The following is a 24,763-nucleotide window of genomic DNA, read 5'->3' on the forward strand; positions in this document are numbered from 1 at the left end:
TGGCAGGATATCGATGTGTACCTTAGATGTTGATTTTGTTACTGTTAGGATGTGGTCTCCTGAGGAGGAATGAAAAGATGCAGCCTCCTCATGATCTAAACCACTGGGGATAAATTTTGTTACCAATGATTTACAAAATTCTTTTACTGAGGAAGGAACGTAGGAGTGTTTCCCACTTTACAGATGAGAAAACTGACTTACCGTTGCAGAGTGACAAAATGATTTCACCTCTCTAACGTGTTCAATAAACCCCATTTTCTCTAGTCTCCACTGTGTGATTCGGTAGCAACTAAAAGCTGCAGCCATTGCAGTAGCCTCCTGATTTAGGACAGGAGAAAACAGTTCTCCTAATCCCAGAGGAAGGTTACAAAGCCTCCCGAGTTCTCTAGCAGCAGCATGCTGCTCAAGTGTGGTTTCCTCATATCCAACATGTAGCAGGTAGGAAACAGTTATGATTGATGAGGCCTCTGTTCCCATGGGCAGATACACTGCCTGGGCAATATTGAATATATATATTAGTTCATGTCATATTAGATAAGTGTCAAAGTAAGAGCACCTGTTCTGTGTGTATTTTCTATTAATTAAAAAGTGTTAACAGTAGCTTCCTGAAAGCTTTCAAGAGTGTGACACTGCCAGAGATTTATGATTTCCTTGTTCTTGCGTGCTATGTAAATATGATAAATGGGCCTTCAAGGAGCTGAGAAGACATTTAAGAAAGAAAAAAAAGGGAAAGCTACTGACCTGACTTTGAAGAAGCTCCTGACTGGAGGGAAATCTTAGTGAGATAGGGAAATGAAAAATTAATGGAGACTTGCATGTGGTATGTTAGAGACAGCAAGTATATTGCTCACCAGGTTATTTAGGCCTCAAGTGACTTCTTGTGTATGTATGTACATAACTTGAACCCATTTTAAATATGCTAGTTCTTTCTTCCTCACCCTTCCAAAAATAAAGGTCATATTTAAGTGGTTAGATTATTCTGTTTCAGGTTTGAGGTTTTTTCTCCTATTTCATATAGCATAAATGCGTGAAATCTTCCATTTGACTCATTACCTTTATTTAGTAGTTAGTCTGGCTTTACGCAAGTTCCTTTGGACACATTTGTTGACGGCTTCCTTTTTCTGACTTAAGGGTAAAACACTCATGGAATGTAACAGCGGAGGAGGCTCCTGCTCTGATCAGTTTGTGTTGTATGTGCTGTGGGAGACCAAAGGCTCTGCTGTACGGGCTGCTTCCCTAGTCATGGCATGTGATCCACATTTATCCATAGGAGTCTTTGTTTTAAATTTTGGTTTAAGTTTGTGTTAAATTCAAGGATTCAAAGACTACCTGAGAACTGTGATCTTGTGGCCTTAAAGGTTAAAGGACCTTCAGAATGTTTCTCCCACATTTTTTTATTCAGTACAGTTATCAGCATAGAAAACTTTGCTTGTAGCACCAAGGAGTTGATGTGAAAACGTAATGATGGGGACAAGAAAATGCCTGCATGAAGTTAGCGGTGATGCTTTGTCCTTCAGTTTCTTGCCTTGAGTGGGTATGAACGGGGATGACTTTCCACTGTGAAGGATCAGGACCAAGGAAGGTATTTTTCCAGGTCATACTGGAGAAGAGGAGATGACAAGTTCTAATTCCTCCGTATTGTTGGCTCTGTTGAAGATTAAAAGTGTAGTTTTAAAGTCATAAGTGTGTAGACAAGAGACTTATTTTCCTTTCAGATAACGTGTATTTCCATGAGTCGTAGAATTAAACAAAATTTGACTTCTCTCCCCTGCCCAAAATATTTTTTTGTCTTAAACCTGACTTATTTGGATATGTAAAAAAAAATCTGGCTCCAATGGAAACTCTCCTTATACTTGGATCAAATGTTAGGGCTCCCCTCTGTGGATTTACTGGCATCAAGCGGTAGGGTTGAAGGCAACCTCTCAGAGAGTGGAGAAGGATCTTCTATAAAACCACCTGTTTTCATAAAGCACATATGGATTTCATATCTATGTTACCTCTACTCTTTCATCAAACTTGGAAGTTGGCTGTTGGGTTTAGCCACTGCTAGGGAGGAATAGAATTGAAGTGCGATTCCCATAAACTTCATCTCCTTTAGGAAGCTATGCTTATATAAATATATTTTTTTAGTGCTTGTTAAGGCCAAGACAGCTTGCAAATGGGGATAGCAGGGTGGCAGGGAATGGATGCAGGTGCTGCTGTCTGGAGCAGTGGAGAGGCTGGAGAAGGAGCTGAAGCAATCACTTGGGCAAGCAGTGCTGGCCTGTGTAAACCTGGGCTGTCTGAAGGGAGGAGCTCTGCTTCTTCTGTGCCCCTGAATTGGTGTGTTTCGTAATAATTTCAAGTGTGGCAGGTCATATTTTTTTACTTTTGTCTTTTATGAGAGTACAACTTTTGAAGCCTGTTTTTCAGGGGTAGGCCATGAGCATTTCAGAAAGTGCCACATATGGCAAGAAGGTAAATTCAGTCTTGCTGCGGAACTTGGACTTGATCGTTCCTCTTCTGTTAGCAGGGATCAGAGCTTCTCATTATTGCTTGTGAAAGATTTGAGTATCCTTTACATTTGTGCCTGCTTTGCTGGACCTCGTTGACAGCCTGTACTTGCAGCATCTTCAGCTCTGCCTTAAGTTTCGAATTGCTTAAATCTGTCTTGGACTGTGGTCATACTATACGTCTAAAGTGCAATGACTAGTGTAACATCCCTGGGTTACTGCAATGTTGAAAGGTGTTTGGGACTTGTCTGGTCTCCAGGACTGGGAATAAAGGGTTTTAAAACCTGCAGACTTTGAAATCTTAACCAATGTAGGGGAATTGTATTTGTCAACACTTATTACAACCTTCTTAATGCTTTCCTGAAATCCATGTGATTTCAGGATTAGGCACTGTTAGACATAACTGAGGATGTGAGAGTTTGTAATTTTGTCAACAGTAAGAGCTGTTTGATCCGACTCCAGCAAAAATATTATGTGACATAATACCTCTGAAATTACTTGGGGACATAAAAAATTACATTGCAGCATGAGGATTGCTCTGAGTAAAGAGAATGCTAATTAACGTGTGGGGTTTAGCTTTTCTTTATTTTTCTATTTTCATGTCCTCTTCTCTAGGAATGTTTCGGAAAAATGAAGATTTGACCCCATCGCAGAGGTGCTTGGCTGTAAGGTAGGCTTCCCCACATCTCAGACTCTGGTCTTGGGGCTGGGAGGAGCTCCTGTTTTCTGTGCTTTATTAATGCCCTGTGGAATTGCTGCAGTTCACGTTCAAGACAGAGTTTACAAACTCATGTAAAACAGATCCATGTATTTTATATTTGTAGCTTAATTCATACATCTGTTTTCCTGGAATCTATCACTAGAAGTAGGTTTTTATACTTTTTTAAGAAAAATATTCGGAGTTCTAGACATTCTATGCAAATTAATGCCGTAACAGACGGGAGACTAGTTAACATTTAGTACACATATAAAGTAGCTGGTGAAAGAACATGTTTAATTCTGTTTTTCAGTATTTAACTTACATTTTCTGCTCTCTTTATTCAGGAGACTTGAAAATAGTATGTTGTCTTGGGCAAAACAATCTTGACTTGAATAATTTTCCTTAACTGGAATTATTGCCAGTTAACACAAACTTTTGTTTACTGATTCAGTTATTGAGGGGGAAAAAACGAAAACGTAAACAGTTGAACAAGCACTTAGGGAAACACCCTTCCTTCTCCTTCCCCAGGCTCAGCTTCAGCCAAACACCTCTAATGAGTGAGGAGAGAGGCACCAGAGTTCAGGAGATCTGTTTGAAAATGCTCAGTATGGATTGGAAGGAAATACTATGTATAGAATGTTTTAAGCTGTGATTACGAAAGACACACAAACTGCTTTTCTGCATGTGGTTTTTACTGCAGTTAGAGTAAGCAATGACATGGGGTATGACTTTTCCTACTGTGGAAATTCTGTAGAACTGCACACTCCATCTCACAAGTTGCTTGTCTTTGAATTACAGACGCATGCCAAGTCTACTGGAGTATTTAAGTTACAACTGTAATTTCATGGGTATCCTGGCAGGCCCGTTATGCTCTTACAAAGACTATATTACTTTCATTGAAGGCAGATCATACCAACTGCAACAGTCTGAAGCAAATGGGAAAGAAGATACAAAATATGAACAAACGGATCCTTCTCCAAATGTAAGGTGTATGACTCTTGCAGTGCCGATGCTTACATGATCATTGCATGGAAAGCTTGGTTTGCACTCTCCATTTACAGGTGTAACTTTCGAGCTCTATCTGGAGTTTGTTCATCAGCACTATAGTTCCCTGTTCAAAAAGTTAAATACTTGCTTTTTTAAGGCAGGTTTTCTCCACGGTTTCCAGTCTGGGTTTTGTGGATAAAAGCAAATTAAATTGGAGCTTCCTAACAAGCTTATATGGTAAAAAGCCATCTTTAAATTAAAACAGTTCATGCATGTTTCCTTCAAAGCATATACGGTGCATAAAAAAAGTTCTGGTAAGGACGAAATTTGTGTTTTGTCATTTGAAAGCTGGTGAGACTTTACAGTTCCAGTGAAGTTCCATGAACATTCTCAAATTCTACTGTTTTTTAATGTCTTCTTGCAGCAAGTACAAAGCATGAACTTGTAACAAGCTGAAAAACACTAATAGTTTCATTTTTCTTGCTTTTATTCATGTATAAAAGATGGATTTTGATCTGCAGGCATAATAAAAGATGTACTAGCCATAAAACTGTGGCTAGTAATCCATACAACATATTTCTTGTCTTTGTTTTGTTTATTGGAAAAGAGACTAGATACATAGAGAAGAAAGTCTAGTTGATCATACCTTACAGAGATACTGTATGGCCTGAATTAAAAGCTTCCAAAGCTTGTTGCTTTTTAAATTTAATCCAATTAGTTTAACGCTTGGGTACTGAATATTATCTTTTCATTCTTTTAATGTTTTCTTAAATAGGAGTGTAACAGACTTCTAAATTTGTGTGTGCCTAACAGAATTATTACCACACATAAAAAGCAGAATTACTATGGAGTTGACTGGAACACTTCAGATCAATGGCTTTCGCTCATTCCAGCACCAACTACCTGTTTTCTACTTATCTCGTGGGCCCCCAGCTGTTTTGGGGGCAGATGAAGGCACTCCCATGCGTAGCTGCTTGTCACGTCCTGCCATCTGGATGTTCTCTTCCCCGCAGCTGAGCTAATGAGGAGCACTTCACAATCAGTTGTGTCATCTCCAGCCACTTCCATCCTTGGAATGTGGATGTGGACTCTTTGCACGTTCTGTTCTACCCATCTTGTGTGGTTGTAGTAACTTGCACCACAGGAATGTAAACTAGTGGCTGGAGAGTGAAAACATTTTAAACGTCTCCTTGTATTGGTTAAGTACCTGAGCTCCTAGAAGTGTCCTGTGGAGCAAGTTCTCAGGAAGGGAGAAGGGCACAGAGACCTCCTGTGCCCTCATACTGCTTTAGTCCAACACTGGTGTGTTGGATTGACAACATGGCAGAGGATTATTTTGTTTTTAAACATTGTGTTGACTCAGCACAGGCATCACATCTTATGTACTACAATCTGATTTTTACAGAAAAATATTGTAGTAAAATTATTGCAAATAAATGGAACTAATCAAGTCTGCCAGTATCAGTGCTTCTGGACACGCATCTACTGGTTGCCTGGCAGGACTTCCTAGCTTTTTACCATGTAATCTAGCTAGCAATCTGAACAAAGCCAGTAGAACTCAGTGTAAACCTGTGATGGATTCTTCTTTCAGGTAAGCAGTTTTCCTTAAAATGAATTGCTCTCAAGATGCTTGAAACTTTTTGCGATTTATGCTGCATTAGCTTGTGACATAAAAATAAAGAGAAGCTGTCTATGCTGTTGACGCTTCATTTCCCAACTGGTGTTAGAGAAATCTGGCTGCATTTTATAACACCAGAGAGTATTGTATACTTTTGGGGAAATATGGATGATATAATTTAACTGCATTTGCTGCATCAATTAGAGCGTTCATTGTCTTGTTCTAGAAGAATGGTTAAGTATCATTAACCTCATATTAATACTTTAAATTTGTTCCTTGATTCTCATATTCAAGAAAAAAAATGTTAGGTAACTCAAAAAATTGAAATGTGATGGGGATCAGCAAACGTTACTGTAGTAGGTGAAAAAAATACCCTTCAGCTGAGTTACAGTAAGTTTAATTTCTTGTTAAGTATAACTACACAACCAAAGTAGTTCATGCCAGCCTACTCCTCTATCTGTGTGTTGACTGCATGATGTTAACTTGGTTTAGTATTTTTTCCGTGTTCATTGCATGTTGAATGAATCAAGTTAACATATTAAAACCTATTTCTTATATCCCTCCTATTGTGCCTTTTTGCACGCTATCAGTTGTTGGTGCTCAAAGTGGTGTCACCTCTCAGAAATTAATATCTGTCTTTGTAAGTTTCTTTTTATTATGGCTACCCTTAAAATGCAAGATTCCTATCAGCAGATATCTGCTTTCTTGCTTATTATGCAGACTCTTCCTACAGGTTATAAGGTTCTTGCTTAATTAATTACCTGTAATTTTTGCCTGAGGTACTAACCTCCTTAAAATAATACACTTGAACATAGTTCAGTATTATATTGAGCTCCTTATTGATTGTTTATCAACCTAGGAGAATAACAGATTCATTCAAATAAAAGGTTAAAAGATCCTTTTCTACTTTTTGCTATATATTTATATATATTATACATGTTTATACAATAATATATTTATAAAATTCCTGACCTCAGTGACTGTTTTACCTTTACTGCTTTAACTAGAAAGCTGTTCCTGAACTCCTTTCTCTGATTCAGAATCCAGCTTTCAATCTAATTGTATTCCCATCTAATAAACGCACATTTGGGTTTGTCTTGGCACTGTCTTTTAGCTTAAGTACCTTTTTACCTTCGCAGTGTTGGCCATATAAGATATTTTTGTACAGATATGCTCAGTTTTTGTTCATCAAAGCTAAATGAGTCAAGCTTTTCTCCGTTTTTTGTTGTAAAATAAATTCTGTGTTCTATGTTGTGCAAGATCAGTTATCCTGCACTTTGAGTTCTTTTAATTCCTTAACAGAACAGGTATTTTGGCAAAGTGCGGTTTTTAAGTTATTCCACAATAGCCAGGTGTTACTTTTCAACCTGATACATTGAAAACTTTAAAGAGTGCATGAAATTAAACTTGGAAGTTCTAAATGAGTTACTTTATCCTTGTAAAAACTGACCGACCTTCCTGTGCATCTGCAATCGAGTGATTACCCATTTATATCTTAGCAGAGAAGCTTTATCAATAACCTAGTTAATTAAGCAATAGGAAGGGAATTAATGTTCTACCAAATGCTTTTCTGTAGGTAATTGAACTATAGATTATTTTGGTGTCAGGTAAGGACTTCTGTTTCCATATAAATATATTTGAAACTGGAGTGCTATAGCCGAGCCTCAGGCTGTAGTTGAATCATCTATTTAGATCAGGCCAACTATAAACTCTTGCAGAATACGGTACGTGTTGGCTGCGGGTTCTGGGTCCTTTGCTCAGTGTAGCAGCGCTAACGTGCATTGCGCTGCGTCGTGCTCTGGTTCAGATCATTTGATCCAGTCTGAAAATAATCTGTCATTTAAAAAAATAAAAAGGCAAACCCCTCAAAAGCTACATTTTTCCACTTCATTTGCTTTTCTAATCTGACTCACTAGAAGGAAAAGAGCAAAAATATGCAGGCAAGGTGAGGAGCTTTGTGTTGCAGCCTGTGTTTGGATTGTCTGCCAGAAACTGTTTAAACCAGTCTCAAAACTCGTTTTTGTAATGGCAAGAGATTATCTCCATCGCTGCTTGCTAAGGACACCAATATACCTGATACCGATCCCTGTAAGTGGTATCAGCATATTTGGTTTGGCTTCTGGGATTTATAATTATCGAGTGAAGTCATATAATTTAAAAAACAAAAAATTCGTCACGCTATTTCTGGATGTAGCTGCGTTTGTCCCTACATCTAAATGTTGCTGCTAAAAAATAGTGTAGCGATACCTCAGTTGAATACATAGCAAGTAAATTAAACCACCTTCCTCCTACAGTATTTTTGCTACAACTACAAACTGAAGTCTGCAGAGTTTAGTTTTTAAGAAGTGTAATTTAGGGCAGAACCCTGTATGAGTTCACTTTTAAAAATCAAGATTAAATTTTTTTGAAAGTCCATGATTTAGTTAAAAACCTTGGAGAGTTACCAAGTGTATTTTGGGTTGAATAGGCAGATTAATGATTTCAATTTACCAATAGAAAAACTGGTAGATAGTGAGAGCAGCAAAAAGCAAACCTTCAGAGAGAGGTAGTGTTACTTATAAGTTGCCAAATGCATTTTGAGTCTTTATAGAGATCTCCACATGGAAAACACCCATTTGATATGTTTGTGCTTATATTTTAAGTCGCATATTAATGTTTTAAGTAGACTGTTAATGTTTCCAGCCTATAAATAGTATTTCTCATGCTTAAATTGAACATGACTTTAATTTCTGGTTTAGACTTTGACGTTAAATCCTTGCAACTGTCTTCAAAACTTTGGGATGAAGCCTTTTGGTTATTTACAAATATCCATCTTTTGCATGTATCATATATTGCGTACCCAAATTAAAGATTTGTTAATGTTACTATAGTTGGTTTTCTGAACAGTCATTTCTATTTAAATTCCGTAAGAAGTTTAAGCCAACTGAACTTTGCTCTGGTAAAGAAAGAGATGGATTAATACCTGCTAGAAAAACAAAGGAATGCTTTTAGAAATTTAATACCCTTCACTTTTTGAACTCTTGTAATAGAGTAAAATATTAAAATGAAGTTTATTAGAAAGCAAATAGAAATAAATATTTAAACACCACCTTTATCTGTTAATAGGATGTTTCCTCCTTAATTATCCAGGTGGTTTGTTTAATTAGCTGGGTTTTCTGATCTCTGAAGTATAATCTCAGATGCATCATGTGAAAAATATGCAATAGCCAAAATTACCCTCACCATCTATACAGCTTTTCCAAGTCTAATATTTTATCAGTTTGTACCACATCTGTGTGCCTGGGTGAATCTTGGATACTGTGTGTCTCACAGAAATCTGTGTTTTCCGCTGGGCACTTAATTCTGTTCTGTATCATGGAACAGAATTACTCTTTATTTTGGAAATAGGTATGTGAAGCTACACTCTTAATTGAAGGCGAGATGTTATCTTTAAAAGTTTGGCCAGGTATAATGGAAGCAGGATGGACAGAAAAAGGATTGTGGTTATCTTTTTATTCTGATGCTTCAAAGAAGAACAGCTCGATTGATTGTTTACTTGCCAAGTTTAGCGTTTGTAGAATTGTAATGTAAATTAAAATTTTAATGTTTAAATGTAATTCAAAACTTGAAAATTACATTTAAGTGTATTAGTTCTCAGATTTTCATAGGTGCTTGGTTAGTACATTACCTTAGAAACTTGCACAGAACTTGCACTTTGGCATGTGGATGAGACTAGCTGCTTAAAGCAGTCAATGTCATGCATTACTGCTCTGTGCATTTTATAATAGAACCTTAGAAATGTTTTCTTAAAAATACATACTCTGTAGTGTGGTGGTTATAGAAAAACTGAATTTTGAGAAAATCCAAGTCCAGGCCCTACCTGAACAATGTATTTTTACATGTCTATGAGCAGATCATTTGGCCCTTTGTAGCTTGATCATTCCAGTTGGGAAAACAGGTCTATGTAGAACTGAGGTATTTTGGCTGTAAATTCATAAATTATTTCAGTATTCTAGTTGGTTTAGAATTTAGATATTGTGTAATAATCTAACAGAGACGATTGATCTATTGGGTTGGGCAGCAATTGAACTGCATTATGCCAAAGATTACCAGAAGTGAACTGAAGCTTTGCTGTTGGTTTTGGAATCTTTGCAGTAATTGTACTCATTGTGTCCTACATCGTATGCTTTGTGTTATGATGCTGTAACAACTTACTTGTGTCAGTAATTTGACAATGAAATAAGGAAAAAAAACGGAGTTGCAAAAGATGTTCCCATTATTAAAAGGGTTTTTAGAGACTCACTGTAGGCAGATGGGATTTGCTGTGTTTACCAGAAGTGGTGCTCACAACTTCATCAAGGTAACAATATTCCGTGAGCCCCTCTAAAGTGTTACAAACTATTTTAAAGTTTTGAAGTAGTATATATTACTGAAAAGTTGACATACATACACATCTGTATAGGGAAGGAAGATTATAACTTGCCTTTGTTTCTGGAAGATAAACAAAAAATGAGGCTGACACAGTCTCCCATCTTGAACTTTTCAGATAGCCGTGGCACAGAAACTTCTCATCTGTGGACTGTCCTTACTCTTCCATATGACTATTACAAAAACTTTGCCTGTGGAATACAACGTTGATGATCACTTCAGAGCTACAGCATCGTGGCCTGTGAGGTTTTTCTACCTATACGTATCTCTTATGGCTGCCAGACCCAAGTATTATTTTGCATGGACTTTGGGTAAGTATATCTACACAAATATCTCTGTAAAAGAAAATGTATTGAGTTGCATTTGAGATGAGGCACACTAAGCACGTATTAAAAAGTGCCAGTGCCCTCTTGAGGCCTTAGGAAAACATTATTACATTTAAGTATTATGAGGTTTTGTCAAAGTATATTGAATGGTGTTTCTTTTTGAGAAACAAAACTTACCATAAATCTAAGCATAGTGTTGTATCTGAGTTGCAAATGAGATCATTGGTCTCCCGAATAAATCTGAGCAAAACATGGGGTTTTTGGGAGAGTGATAGTGTGTTAATGAGCAATGGCTTTTTTGCTTTTTAAAAGTTGTAGTAAAACTAGTCAGATGTACAATATCTGGGGTTTTTTTAATTTTTATATGCCCTTTGATTTTGGCATATCTGAAAAGTTACTCTAAGCCTCTTTCTGTGGTAAGTTATCAGTAATTTCTGTGGTTACTCAAACATGAAGGAAAAATCAACGTATTGAAATTCAGATATATCATAGTAGATGGCGTTCACATTAAAATTTTATAAATTTGATGGGTGACACTTCAGTTTTAGCCTTTTTTCCTAAAAATTCTAATTGAACATCCAGTCACTGAATAGGTGATACAGTTTAAAAAACGTTTTGCTTTTCACTTGGTGTTATGTGAAAAAAAAACCCACCCAAACAAACCCAACACACACAAGAGCTGACATCTTGGAAGTGGCTCACAAACCAGATTTCATCAGCTTCCTCCTCCTCTCCAGTTTTACATATTTGTTTCATAACCCTTTGGAGAGAGAATCTGTGTGAAACAATGCAATAAAGGAATCCTCAGTGTAGCTGCGCAGCGTGACTCATTTACAGCTGCTGGTTTCATTCCTGGTCAATGAATGAAGTGCTTTGAGCTTGTCTGGCTATGGTAATTCTGGGGCTTGTTGTGGAATGAAATAATTTTGAACATTGTGCTTTTATGCACCAGTATCATCGTCTGTAAAAGAGTAGGAGTCATCTGAAAAATGAATAATCTTCGTTGTTTTTTTCCCTGTAATACTTCAGATAGATTTCTCCTTATCCACTTGCTAGCAGCGTAGAACTGCCACTCCTCTGCTAAAATACTGAAGAAAATAAACTCTATCAATTCTGTACTTTTAGTTTGCTAAATAACTTTTTTTACCTGCTTCCTTGCACTTTATCCCATTTAAACTTCTAATGATATGAGTAGAATGTGAAGTTTTACATGCGTTTTTACTGGATGTTATGCTTTTGAGCTGTATATTGCTGTTCTTGGCACTTAAGAAAAAAATTGTTAATAAAATTAAACACTTAAAATGAATATTTACTAAAATGCTGGTAAATAAATTGAGTTTTTACGCTAGCTGTAGTCTGTATACTCTGGCTAGCAAGGGGATTATGGAGTTCATGTATTCAGCTGTTTCTAATTGAGCATAAAGTTATTATCTAATGTTTGAAGTTGACAGCAGTGATATCAGATGTGTAGCAGCAAATTTCATTGCTTTCAAAAATGCTTTTTGAAATGGTTATTGATGAGGAATTAAAAATGTTATAAACTACCCTATACTAAATGGAATGTCACAGAGCCCTCTTCCAGACTAGAGGACACCTGGACAAACTGAACTTCAGGAAAGGAACTGTTTGAGTGTTTGAGTCAGTTGTTTCCTTTACTTTCCAAACACTTTGGATTAATGTCTTGAAAAAAGATGTTGAGAAGAAAGGAAAATGCAAAAGATATTAATGTCTTACATCTTGCTGTTGTATAAAGTAAGTTCTTTTTAATATGGTAATAAAAACTGAGCAGTTTCTGTTGCCTTGCTAGTTGTAATTTAAAAGGTGACAGTCTAATTACAGCACTTTAGATGAATTTTGAGCTAACAGAGAGGGCTCATGCCCTGGAAGTAAAGGACTGGATCTGTGTTGCTTCTGCAGAGCCTTGTGCCTGCCTTGCACCCAGTGCCTCGGGTCTCCTGTGGCCTGACAGAGGAGCTGGCATTATAGAATCACAGAATGGTTGGGGTTGGAAGGGACCTCTGGAGATCAGCTAGTCCAGCCCACCTGCTAAAGCAGGTTCACTCAGAACACATTGCACAGAATGTGTCCAGGTGAGTCTTGAATGTCTCAGAAGGAGACTCCACAACTTCTCTGGGCAGCCTGTTCCAGGGCTCTGGCACCTTCGAAGTAAAGAAGTTTCTCATATTCGGATGGAACCTCCTGTGCTTTGTTCTGTACCCGTTGCCCCTCATCCTATCATTGGGCACCCACCCGAGAGGGTCTGGTCCCACCCTCCTGACATCTACCCTTCAGATATTTATAAGCATCGATGAGATCCCCTCTCAGCCTTCTCTTCTCCAGGCTGAACAGACCCAGCTCTCCCAATTTCTCCTCATAAGATGCTCCAGGCCCCATTCATCTTTGTAGCCTGCTGCTGGACTCCCTCCAGTAATTCCCCATTCTGCTCCCCATGGTGACTTATTTACCCATGTAAATGGATACGCAACTGAATTAATGCCTCATGGATGTGCATCCATGTTTGGGTGCATGCAGCCAAGCACCTGGCTCAACAGAGGCAATATTTGGGAAAAAAACTTGTTTCCTTGTATGTGGCCATCTTAATTTGATGAGTACAGCTGAGGAAATTTCAGTGCCTGAGCTAACAAAGCTGTGGCAAAGGTAGTGACTGAAGTGACAGGTGGTATTCAGCCTGAGATCGCGTGTATTTTCCTGCATGGCCCAGATGATGGTAGCAGCTTTTTCTCCTGGGAAAAAAATATTGTTTGCTTCAAACTATTTGACCTTTGACACGCACTGTAAACACTTCACATTCCAAAGTGGTGTTGACAGCGGCCTAGTGCTGTCAGTGGGAGTCTGACAAACACTGTGTCGCTTAGGAAATGACTGTTTTCTCCTGTTGGGTTTGCAGTGCTCAGTGTGTGGCGCTGTGAACACGCACCTGCTTGAAGCCAATCATCAATTTCTGTCTTTACGCTTTAAATGTCTCTGTTTCTGCATAACGAAGACCAAAGACCTGCATCTCAGTGCTGGGCTGCTCTCTCAAATCATTACAACCAGTCTTGATGCATCTCATTGAGTTTTTCTGTCAGATTGCTCAAGCAAATCTGTGAGAGAGAAGGAACGTCTGTACTGTGCCGTAGATATCGCTACCTTTCATTCTTTTGCTTTTATACAAGGTTTTTGTGTTGCTTGGATTATTTTCTTTTTGTTCAAGTGTCTAATACAGTGATCCTCAATATTAAAAAAAAATACATAAAATGTGATAAATATTTTGAACAGACTACATGTTGTGTGATGCACGATTTGTAATACAGGCAGTTTGTAATTTATTTCTTCTTGTTTCATTGCAGCAGATGCAATCAATAATGCAGCAGGGTTTGGTTTTAGAGGCTATGATAAAAATGGAGTTACACGTTGGGATCTAATATCAAATCTGAGAATCCAGCAAATAGAGGTTTGTTTCTGGCTCTTTCAAGTAAAATAAGTGTCCATGTAGATAGCTGCTTGTCATTTCAGTACATTTTCCTGCACATTTTGTGATAGTGTGTTCTAAGTAAAAAATGACACGTTCACACACATGTCCTTAGGAAAGGATGGAAAAGAGAGGCTGTTTTGAACATGTTCTGCTTGTGAACTGACTTCCAAAATATTTTGTGATTTTAACTAGTTAGGTAAATACCTTTTTCAACTTATCACAAAATTGTTTTTTTAATTTAAAATAATTTTTGTGTCAGAATTTTGAAATATTTTGTAACACTTTACAATATGGAAGTAATTAATTTGTTTTTACTTTGCAGTTTTCAACAAGTTTCAAGATGTTTCTTGATAACTGGAATATCCAAACAGCTCTTTGGCTTAAAAGGTATTTATTGCTTCAAGGAAACCCTTTCTCCACTGAAGTTTCTTAGATAAATATTTATTTGAAGAAAATTTAAGATTCAAAGCTAAATTCCACAAAGCATCAGTTGTTTAGCAACTGCATGGAACATTCTTCTTGTAGTACTTGAATTAAAGCCTCTGAATTTAGAACTTTTAGGACTTTTCTTTTTTCCTTGCTTAGCATTCAAAGTGCATGTTGCTGAGAGCAGCAGACAAAATGTACATCTTGGCCTGTGGAAGCTCTGCATTATTTTTAGCCACACAATGATGCAGGAACTTCCATACATTCTGTGACACAACTTTCTGCCCTCCTTCCATAATCAGCACATGGCAAATATCAAACAATGTGCTGTCAACAAAAGTTGCAAATGAATATCCCTCAGATGCACTTATTTCCTTGTCTAGTAAATGGGTATAGTGTCCAGTGATCTAAATCACTCTGCTTTTACTCCTTTTTTGTGTTAACTTGAAAGTAAAAAAGTGTTATTGAATAGTGTGCGGCTGCTGTTTCCCTTCTCCCAGTCTCTGTGTAGTTGACGTTTTATCAATAGGTGCAAGTTTACCTGAGACCCCTATCTTGGGAACACCCAGGGGACTTTATCTCTTATTCTAGGATGGCTGGCAACAGGATGTTTCTTCCATAAAATTTCTTTACAGTGTATTCTCTTTTTTCCATAATTCCTTCCCTAAATATCCTTCTGACCAAATTAAAAATGGAAATTGAATTTTATGTGATTATTCTAGTTGTCTTAATAGGCAATAGAATCTATTATTGGGACAGTCAGCAAGGAAGAATTGCATGATTGCAGGTATTGGGATGTACCATTTAATAAAGCAAGTAAGCTATTTAAGAATGCATTTTAATTTAGTTAGAGGAGTTTGTCAGTATTAAAACTTAATAGGAAAAGATTGTGTTTCAACAAACTTTCAAATCTCTTAAAGAGAACGATTCTAAATGAAAACTTTTAGTGGAAAAGAGTAACATTTCTGTGAAGAATTGAAAGAAAAAATGCAAATCAGTTGCTCAGGGTGACATTAAAAGAAGATGTCAAGAAAAATTAAAGCATCTCCTTTAATAAATATTTTTAAGAACAGTTGTAGAAAAATCTTTGAGGATAGTCTGAATCCATATTGATTCTGCCACAGTGAAAGGAATAAGGGTGGATATTTTCTTAAGGTTTTATTGCAAGTAAAAGATTGTTTTAATGATTATAAATAAGCACCATAATAGTAGTACAGAGTGTCTATTGTATTAGCAATCATTTGGTTAGTTGCAATGCTACAGCAGTTTGAATAGAGGACAAGCTCATGTATTATTTTAAACACCCGCTTTTAATACTTCACTTGTTTACTATTTACAGAAATATCTAAAATCTTAGTCATTTTTCTCACATGAAACACCAGAAACAGCATTTCTTGTTCTGCTGCTCTCTGAAGAGAAACCGAACCATTAGAATTACAGGACTTAAACCCTAACTGTGTGTAAAAATGAACCCCTTGTAAATCACAGCTAATGGATATACAGATCATAAAGAAGCTTAATGAACATTTAATGTAGATCACAAAATACAGCAGTTCAAAGGTATTATTGTTAGAAGCATGCAAGTTAAAATAGATATTTACATAGTAGCATATATCAACAATGTAATCATCATAACTTTTCCTGACTGGGGAAGCTGTTATGTTTCCCCTCAGCCTGTTCATTCTTTTTTTTTTTTTTTTCCTAAAGAAAACATGTAATTCCGTGTTGTCTTTGGTCATATTTGTGAACCCCCTGTGTCTCTTGTTGCTCCCTTCTGGCATTTTTCCAAACTCCCTGTCGTCTTACAGCAGACGTGGTATTTCTGCTGAGACCTCTAAGGCCTTTCCCTGGCATGTTACAGGCAGAGTTGAATGGTTTGAGTGGATTAACTACCTTTCTTTCCTTTAGATGACACTTCTTCTAATACATCGTAGTATTACATCTGTCTGTTTCGCAGCAGCAAGCTGCTGTTGATTCACGCTCAGCTGATACACAGTGTTTCATGCTGTTGATTCATAGTTGTACTCAGCTACACTTGTTCAGTAATGCTACAGGGATGGGGACTGGTTTTTATCTTCTGCTTTTCTTACTAGATGTTCTATACTGTGGACCATCTTCTTGATTTCAGAACATCATTCAAGTCTGTCAAGGTCATTTTGGATTCTAGTGCTCTATGTTAAGAAAACAACACCAATCTCCTTCATTGCTACCACCTCCTCCACATTGACCCCCCGCCCCCCAGTCTACCTACTCCTCAGTCTACCACCCAAGCTAGTAATAAAACTACAGAACGAGACCAAAGGCAATACCTTGTTGAACAATTAATGCATCTTCCCACTTCTAGAGCAAATTATGGGTGAGAGAACCTGAACCACCCATATTTGAATACAGTTTCTCAGCCTGTTACGATGACTTAGTTTGCTTTTAGGATTGTCAAGGAAAGCACTTCAACACAATTTATTATTGACAAATCCATGGAGTTTAGGCTTGCTTTTCGCTTTCTGAAATCAAAGTCCTATTATTTTTTCCAAGTATGTATCTTATCTGACTTGCATTGATATAGCTGTAATTTGGTTAGTTAATTTAGTTTTGCTAGCTTCTGAATGCTTTGCAAAGGAAAGTTGCTTAGTGAAAGTATTTTAAAACAAGTAAAGATTGGAGCCATTTATTGATGAGACCTAATTAACCACCAGTCAGTGAAATATACATTCAGAATTAATATCAGTACTAGAACAGGTAACGCTTTGTATATGTTTAATATTCTGGTTTAATAAACATTTCTAAATGTTCTTCTGTAACTAATCCCAAAGAGTTTCAAAAAGAGCACAGGCACATACAGTCACATGTGAACTGTGTGTCCCACTGCGTGTCCATGGGACACAATCCCACTCCTCCTTCTGGGAGCGTGGGCCCCCTGCTTGTGCACCCTGCCTGGGGGAGACATGGGTGGTCCAGCTCTACCCCATCCTGCTCATTCACACACCAGTTAGTAAAACCTGTCACGAGTTCATGCGTGTGCAGCTGCAGGGACAATGTGCCCCATGTATTGTCCACTGCACTGACAGTCCCCTCCTCGGTGTCTGCCAGGCAGGATGCTGTCTTGGCTGAGACAGAGGTTGTGATGCTGGTGGGGTGACTTCTGGCACTGCCAGGTCAGGTTTTCATGGCTAGAATTTTGCTCCAAGATGTCTCCCTGACTTGTTACACATGTTCTTAGTGCCTTTGTATTTTCTAGGCTGACAAGATTCTTTATCTCAAAAGTCTCTTTGAAATTCCCTGGTTACTGTTTGGTCTGGCCAATGTTGATTTCCTCTTTGAGGTGCTCTATTTTGGGCAATTGTCCTCAGATAGTTTTGTGTACTACACATGCATGCACCTCCACCCTTCTAAGCCTCATGTTCTCATTTTAATGGGCATTGTCAGCAAAGCCCCTTGGCAAGAGGAGAGGGCTGTGCTGGCACCCTGCACTAAAGACCTCATACAATAAAATTCACAACATCTATTTGACTTGAAAAAACTAAATTAGCAAAATACACTTTTGATCTTTACCTATTCAGATCCTGCCTTTTTACCTTCTGCTCTTTAGCACTGACTGCATCATTTGATCTCAGCAGCTTTTGTATACACGGAAGTTGTAGCAGTTACATTAGTAGTGAATGTTTCAGCCCTCTGTATCATTAGTTTGTTGTCTTCTTGGAATAACAGATGTGCACTCTCTTCTATGTTGCTTTGCTATGTGTATGTAAGACCTTTTTACATACTGCTGTCTATGACTTTTTTTTAGATAGAACTAATTTTTGTATATTAGCCTTGGATTTGTGTTCATGCTTGCTTGTGCTGTTTATTTTTGCTTCATGTTAGTGTGCATCTGTTTCCATATTTCCTATTACTTTTTGGTTTTCAGATCATTAAAGACATTAAAGAACTCTTGATGAAGCCATATCAGAACCTTACCATGTTTCCTATCATTCTTCCACATCATGATGGTTTGTCATGGTGTCATTTGATGTTGTCTTCTAGAAACTGCCTTTCTTGGATTCCTTTTTCCCTTCTTCCTTCTAGAATTCCTTACTGTAGGACCTTGCCTAATAATTCAGAGTCTCTATTTTTAAATAGCAGAGTTCAGCATTCTCCTTATTTGATATTCTTGCATCTCTAGAGTCATTAATTGTAATTTCATCTTCATGCTCACCTAATTGCCCTACACAGACACATTTTCAGCTGTACTCTCCATTACTTAAAATTGAAGGTAGTTGTTACTTTCCCCCTTCTCCTATAAGCTGATTTCATTTTATGAAAAATACATCACCACAAGAGTTTGTGGGGCAGTCTGTGCCTTCCAGTGTAGCTTTTCAGATGTGTTCTTGGATGGCTCAAGATTCCTTATTAATACCAACCACCATCTTCGGATGCTTGTTTATCAGGTCATTGTAAGTACCACAGGTGATGGCACTGAGCATAGATTAGCACTGAGGGGTTAAATCAGGAGCTGTGAATAGCTTTAAGTATAATATTTTCTGTAAATCCTAATGTAGTGGCAACATTATTAAATAATAGTAAACAGCAATTGCATTGCAAGTGATACGTTAGAGATGAAACTGCCAGAAGTATAAATGGTAGCTGAGAAGATTGTTGGTGATTTATCTGGTGTTATTTATATTGAATTGTCTTTGATTTGCTAGAGTGTGCTATGAGCGAGCCACCTTCAGCCCGACCATCCAGACCTTTATCCTTTCTGCCATCTGGCATGGCGTTTACCCAGGATATTATTTAACATTTTTAACAGGAGTACTAATGACACTAGCAGCACGAGCTGTAAGTACCAACCAAGTATCTTCTTAAATGATAATAATTTTTGTAAAAGAAAATTGTTCATGTTTTGTAATCCAAAGATACACTTTACAGTTGACACACTGTCTGATACTGGTGTTTACTTTTTTTAGTTATAAGAGCAGTGGGAAAGATTAATTATATGGAGACGTTGATTGGTGGAAACAAGCAAGACTGTACAAAGCCTGTAAAATCTTTGTAGCGTATCTTTTTTGGAAGCTCTTCCTCTGTATTAACTGATTATGTATTACTATGCCATGCTGAACAGGATGATGTTATTTAGGATCATTTATAAAAATGTTCTGATGATGAAAAAATCACTGAGTAGCTTAAAATTTTGGAGTCAATACTATAAATTTCTGGAGACTGCCCCCTCCCTAATTTCTGTCCAGTACCACTGTAGAGATGGTAACTAAAGAATGCTCCCTCTCAAGCAACAGATAAAAATCTCTAGTGCAGTTACTATTCAAAATTGGCCAGCCAGCAGTGCAGTCACATTAACAAGCTTTTGTAGCTGCTATTCAGAACCATATGGAACCAGCAAATCTGCCAAGAAGTGTCTCACAGTTCTGCTTGAGAAAGCTGCGTAAGATAAGAACAGAGGCAGGTTTATCAGTTACTCAGTAGGAAAGAGGAACAAACAAATTAGGTGTCAGTGCAGAGCAGCGTAACAGATTGCTTCTCTGTTTGAAAGAACCAGGAGAATGAGAAAAGAAGCAGACTGCTCTTTGTTGCTATAATAGCTAGGGGAAGGTGTTACTTCACATTAAGATTGTTACTAACAGTAATAAACCAAACGCTCCTCCTCTTTCTTTTCAAAGATGTGGGTATCGTCCTTGTTTGACAGAACTAACTCCTGTCTTTACAATAGGTATAGCTCCCTACTCCTTTCCAGAGTCTATCACAGTGAACTTACGACATTTATCAGCCAGAGGCTGGTGCAAAAGCCAAGGTTCAGGGACAGTTCACAGGTAAAAGTTGTTGTATTCCCCCAAAGGGTGAGTCCAGTGAATCAGGAGTGCTCGCACTGCACTTCGTCCCGGGCTTCGCTAGTCAGCTGCGGTGTGTTCACATTTCATATATAGCAATCGGTAGGCTATTAAATAAAAATATTGTTAGTTTCTCTATTAACAGGCACTTAATGTTAACTGATATGTTAGAGGTAGTTCAGCATGTCTGTTATTTAACTTTATTAGCCTTTAATTGCAAAATGTGGCAGCTCTGAATCCACACTTTCTTCTCCTGTCCTGCCTAAGTGTGTATTCAACAAGTTTTACTCCCTTTAATCATTACCTGTTTCATGATCAGGTGTTTACTAGGGACAGTTAATAGGTTTATTTCAAAAGTTGTCCTTCAAATCCTAAAATACCAGATTTCTCCACAGGAAATTACGTGAAACTTCACCCAAGTTTTACAGAACTTGGGAATAAGTCATTGCGTGTGACCATAGGGGAAAACTGGGTGGGGGGAGATGGCAGGATGAAGAGTATGTGGCTGGAATTATTAGTACTTATTTTACTGAGCTTAACTAAAAAAAAGGCCGAGTGGGAACGTGGTATCTACAGGGGAATTGGGGTAAAATGCACGAGAAAGGTAAAAAAGGTTTTAATGTAAAGAATGCAATTGGCAGGAACCGCCTTGGCTATGTTCTTTAGAACCAGGAGGTCTACAGAAAATGAAGGTTGCAGAAGCTGAACTGTGTACTTTGGTGTGTAACTTTCCGGAGACCGTGGCCTCAGTGGAGGTGATTGGAAGGTGGCAACTGAGATACGAAGCTACACACAGGCTGAACTGAGCCCATCTTGGCTTGGCAGCAAATAAGAGTGTGAGCAAGGGTGACAGTTCAGTCAAAGGAAGGAGGGGTGAAGACCTACTGAAGTATTTTTAATTCAAGACTTAAATAAAACTGAACCCAAACTCATGTGGGTTTCGGATTTTTTTTTTTTTAATACCTTTGCTATTCCATTGTTTGAGCAGAATTTTATGAGTAAAAGAAGACTTGGCGTAGAAAACTGAGTCATTTTATAGTAGTCCCACTTGATATTAGTTGTTATTAAGACTCCTGAAATATGTCATTAGAACTGATATTTTGTATATTCTTACTTCTCCTAAAACATATCTGATTAGAAAGTATTTGAAAATGGCTTACTGTAGAGAAGCTTTCAACAGAAGCATTCTGGCTTTCATTTACTCCAGCACTATATTTACAGAATGGCTTGGTAGAATAGTGTGTTTGCCTTGTTCAAACAAGCAGTCTGAAGTTGCATGGGATTGAGGGGGTGGATTCATTTACTTAAATTCTGCTTAAATTCCTAAATGCTTAAATTCCTAACTTCTTAAATTCCTGTGCTGGGTGAAGCGCCCTATCCCAAAAGGCAGGGATTTCAACTGACTGCTGTTGAAGTTGATGGGCGTTTTGAATAGTTCAAAGATACTTGACCAAACTGTAGCATTTAAATTCATCCTATGAATTTTGTAGAAGTGCAACCAACACTTTAAGACAGCTCTCAAAGTTTATTCCTAAGCTAACTTACTATTATCTGGTTTTTTCAGATAAGAAACAATATCAGACACTATTTTGTTGAATCTCCTGCTGTTAAACTATGTTATGATTTTATAACATGGATGGCAACTCAACTAGCAATAAGTTACACAGTTGTGCCATTTGTACTGCTCTCTGTAAAACCCTCTTTCACCTTTTACAGGTAAGCACATTCTACCTGTTTCCTTTTTCTTTAACTTGGAATAGAAGTATTTTCTGTGGCATAAGATTTCTGAAGCTCTTTTAGTGATAACTATAAGATTGATTTGTTAGCCGAGCAAACTGTATTTCTGTTCTAGTGCTCAAAAATAGTTTCTGTTGTGTGTGAGAAACCATAAAGCGCTCTCATTTTCCTGTCATAATAGGCTTATTTTTCCTGGGGCAGGGGAAGAGACAAACAAACAAAAGCACTCACCATAAACAAAAACAGAGGGCACCTTTGAGATTCTTGTACATCCGGGAACTGTTTTATAGCAAGATTAGATAATGGCTTCCCAAAAGTTGTGAAAAGAAGCCGAAAGCCGACTTGTCTTCATTTACATCTCTGTTACAGCCCTAAGCAATGTGAGGGAAGACTTCATTTCTGATTTCCCCCTTATGACTGCTCTTAAAGGAATTATAAATGTCTTTCTGTCTTATTGTATGCAAGTAGGTTTTTACAGTTTATTCCTTAAGCATCCTGTAAGAGTGATCAGAGTTTTACTGAATTATTATTTTTGTTTCTTTTTTAGTTCCTGCTATTTCTGTCTTCATATTGCCAGCATCCTGGTGTTGTTGGTATTTCCATTGAAAAGAACTCAAAAAGGAAGTAAAAAGCATGAAAGTGTCCAGCCTCTGTGGTCCAGAAAACTAGAAGAAGAAAATCTTTTGCAAAAGAACAGTTATTCCACAACAAATAATAGTTTTGGTCAGAAACAAGAAATAACCTGCAGATATCAAGCATTAAAACAGTGATTGAGGAAATACTATGATGAATATATTTTGTATGTTTTCAGAAACCCATTTTAGCACCTTTTAAAGGGGTTTGTATTTGTTTGCAAAGATGTTTAGTAAGAAAAGAATGCATTACCTAGGAAAATCACATACAATAGCAAGACTGGAAACAAAACAAATTAACCCCTCCCATGCCATGTCCCTGTGGGTCACGCCTTATATGAAGATATTACCATTATTTCAATGGGCACTCAGGACTTGCAGCGTATGTCCATAGGGTCATATGTGTGCCCTTTGCTGAATGTACGTTGTGTATCCCAAGGCACTGATGGGGCGGAATAAAATTGTGTCAATCTAGAATTAACAAATGGAAATGAATTTTTCCAAACGAATGACTTGCCTTAAACCCTCTATTTACTGAAATATTGTTTCTAAGTGGGTGTTTTCAAGTTTGATTTTATGTGGAAAGCATATTTGAAATATATAATACTATACGCTATAAAGAAGAAAAATATAGGAAATGTGAAGTCATTAGAAGGCTTTTGAATCTTTAAAAGGGAATTGCAATAAGCATCTCAGTATTTGGAGGGTTTTCTTAAAGTATCTCAAACTATTACAGTACATTACAGAACTGTAAACATTACTGATGCCAAATTATAGTTAGGTTTCTTTGATAAAGAGTATAATTACACATAGCCCTTCTGAATGGATTAAAAAAAAGTAAAACACCTGAAGGTTCACCTTTTCCAGGGCTTCATAGCTCCAATGTAGGTTTCTTTTACTTTAAAGTACCTAAAAAAAATGAAACACTGCCAGGTGGGCTTTGCAGCCAGCGAAGGAAAGACAGCAGTGGGACACAGAAGACAATGTGCAAGCACCAGGATTTCAATGAAAGTGTGTTTTTACCCTCAAATACCAGAAACACTTGTTCTAGAATAGAATTGTTTTACAACAGAAGATTTTTAATACTTAAGTATTTAATACTTAAAGTTGTTTTGATTTCCCAGGCATAAGGTAGACAGTTAATGTTGCTTTCAGTACAAAATAGCAAAATTACCTTGTGTTCTAGTGCACAGGTAGCCAAATGTGAAATTGCTATCAGAACCAATTTCTGTATGCTTGATAATTGATGGCCCTTTATCCCAAGAAGTAGATGAGTTTAAGAAAAAGCTTTTTCTTTAAATTAGAATTTTAGATGCAATGTTCACACCATATTTGTGGGTAACACAGTGAAAGAAAGAAATCCTTCAGAATATTTGACTTACTGAATTTTGGAAGTGTGTCAAGGGAATAATGCAGTGGTTGTATCTATTCCAGACTATTTATTGTGACGATGGTCCCTGCTAGAGTACTACCGTTAAAGGGCTACATTTTAATTGCTTATATTCTGTATTTTCGTGTAATTTTTTTTAAGTAAACACAAACTGTTTATCCACATGGGGTTTTTTTAGCTTTAAAACTGACACAAAATACTACCGGAGAAAAATAATGCAGCTTGTTGATTAATAACCTAGAAATGAATGAGAAAAATTTTGTCATAATATTTTGAACGTTAAATTTTTTATCAAATAATCTGGCACTAGTAGGGTGAATATTCTTAGTACCAGAAGTGCAACGATGGTCCTCAGCTTTGGGGATAGTACCATGTAAAAACAGTCTCCATACTTTTGGCTTTCTCTAAAGAACCAGATCTAAGTAAGGTCAGAGCTGTGTCCTTGCTGTGATAGTTCTGTGTCTGGCCTTGGGCTCCTTGCCTAAAACCCCAGGAGGTTAACCTACATTTTCATACACGTAGGTTAGTCATAATTAACCTACACAGTTAGAAAGGGGGAACCAAATCTGGAAATGGATGAGTTTGTTTAGATGGGCAAGGATGTTTGTTGTATTATCTTTAAAAAAAAAAACAATGTGACTCCTAAATCCTTACTTTGATTACCCAAGTAGACCTCCCTTTACCATGGGGCTGTGGTTGTCACCTGCCTCTTTGGAATGGCATTAGGGTTTCTTCTGTTGTTTATACCTAAGGG

At 37.4% G+C, this 24,763-nt stretch overlaps 1 protein-coding gene across 1 annotated transcript in view; it reads left to right on the forward strand.

The window, feature by feature from the left end:
- Positions 1-22,757, forward strand: part of MBOAT2 (membrane bound glycerophospholipid O-acyltransferase 2) — a gene marked incomplete at both ends in the record, with an annotated part of 93,937 nt that extends 71,180 nt beyond the window's left edge. The window contains 8 exons of the mRNA XM_080342550.1: positions 3,108-3,162; positions 3,991-4,174; positions 10,323-10,515; positions 13,881-13,984; positions 14,328-14,392; positions 19,114-19,246; positions 21,815-21,966; positions 22,535-22,757. Coding sequence (XP_080198676.1) covers positions 3,108-3,162; positions 3,991-4,174; positions 10,323-10,515; positions 13,881-13,984; positions 14,328-14,392; positions 19,114-19,246; positions 21,815-21,966; positions 22,535-22,757 — 1,109 coding nt within the window. The remainder of the gene's footprint in view (positions 1-3,107; positions 3,163-3,990; positions 4,175-10,322; positions 10,516-13,880; positions 13,985-14,327; positions 14,393-19,113; positions 19,247-21,814; positions 21,967-22,534) is intronic.
- Between the last annotated feature and the right edge of the window lie 2,006 nt (positions 22,758-24,763).

This window comes from Nesoenas mayeri, assembly GCF_963082525.1.
Source record: "Nesoenas mayeri genome assembly, chromosome: 3".
Classification (NCBI taxonomy): Eukaryota; Metazoa; Chordata; class Aves; order Columbiformes; family Columbidae; genus Nesoenas; species Nesoenas mayeri.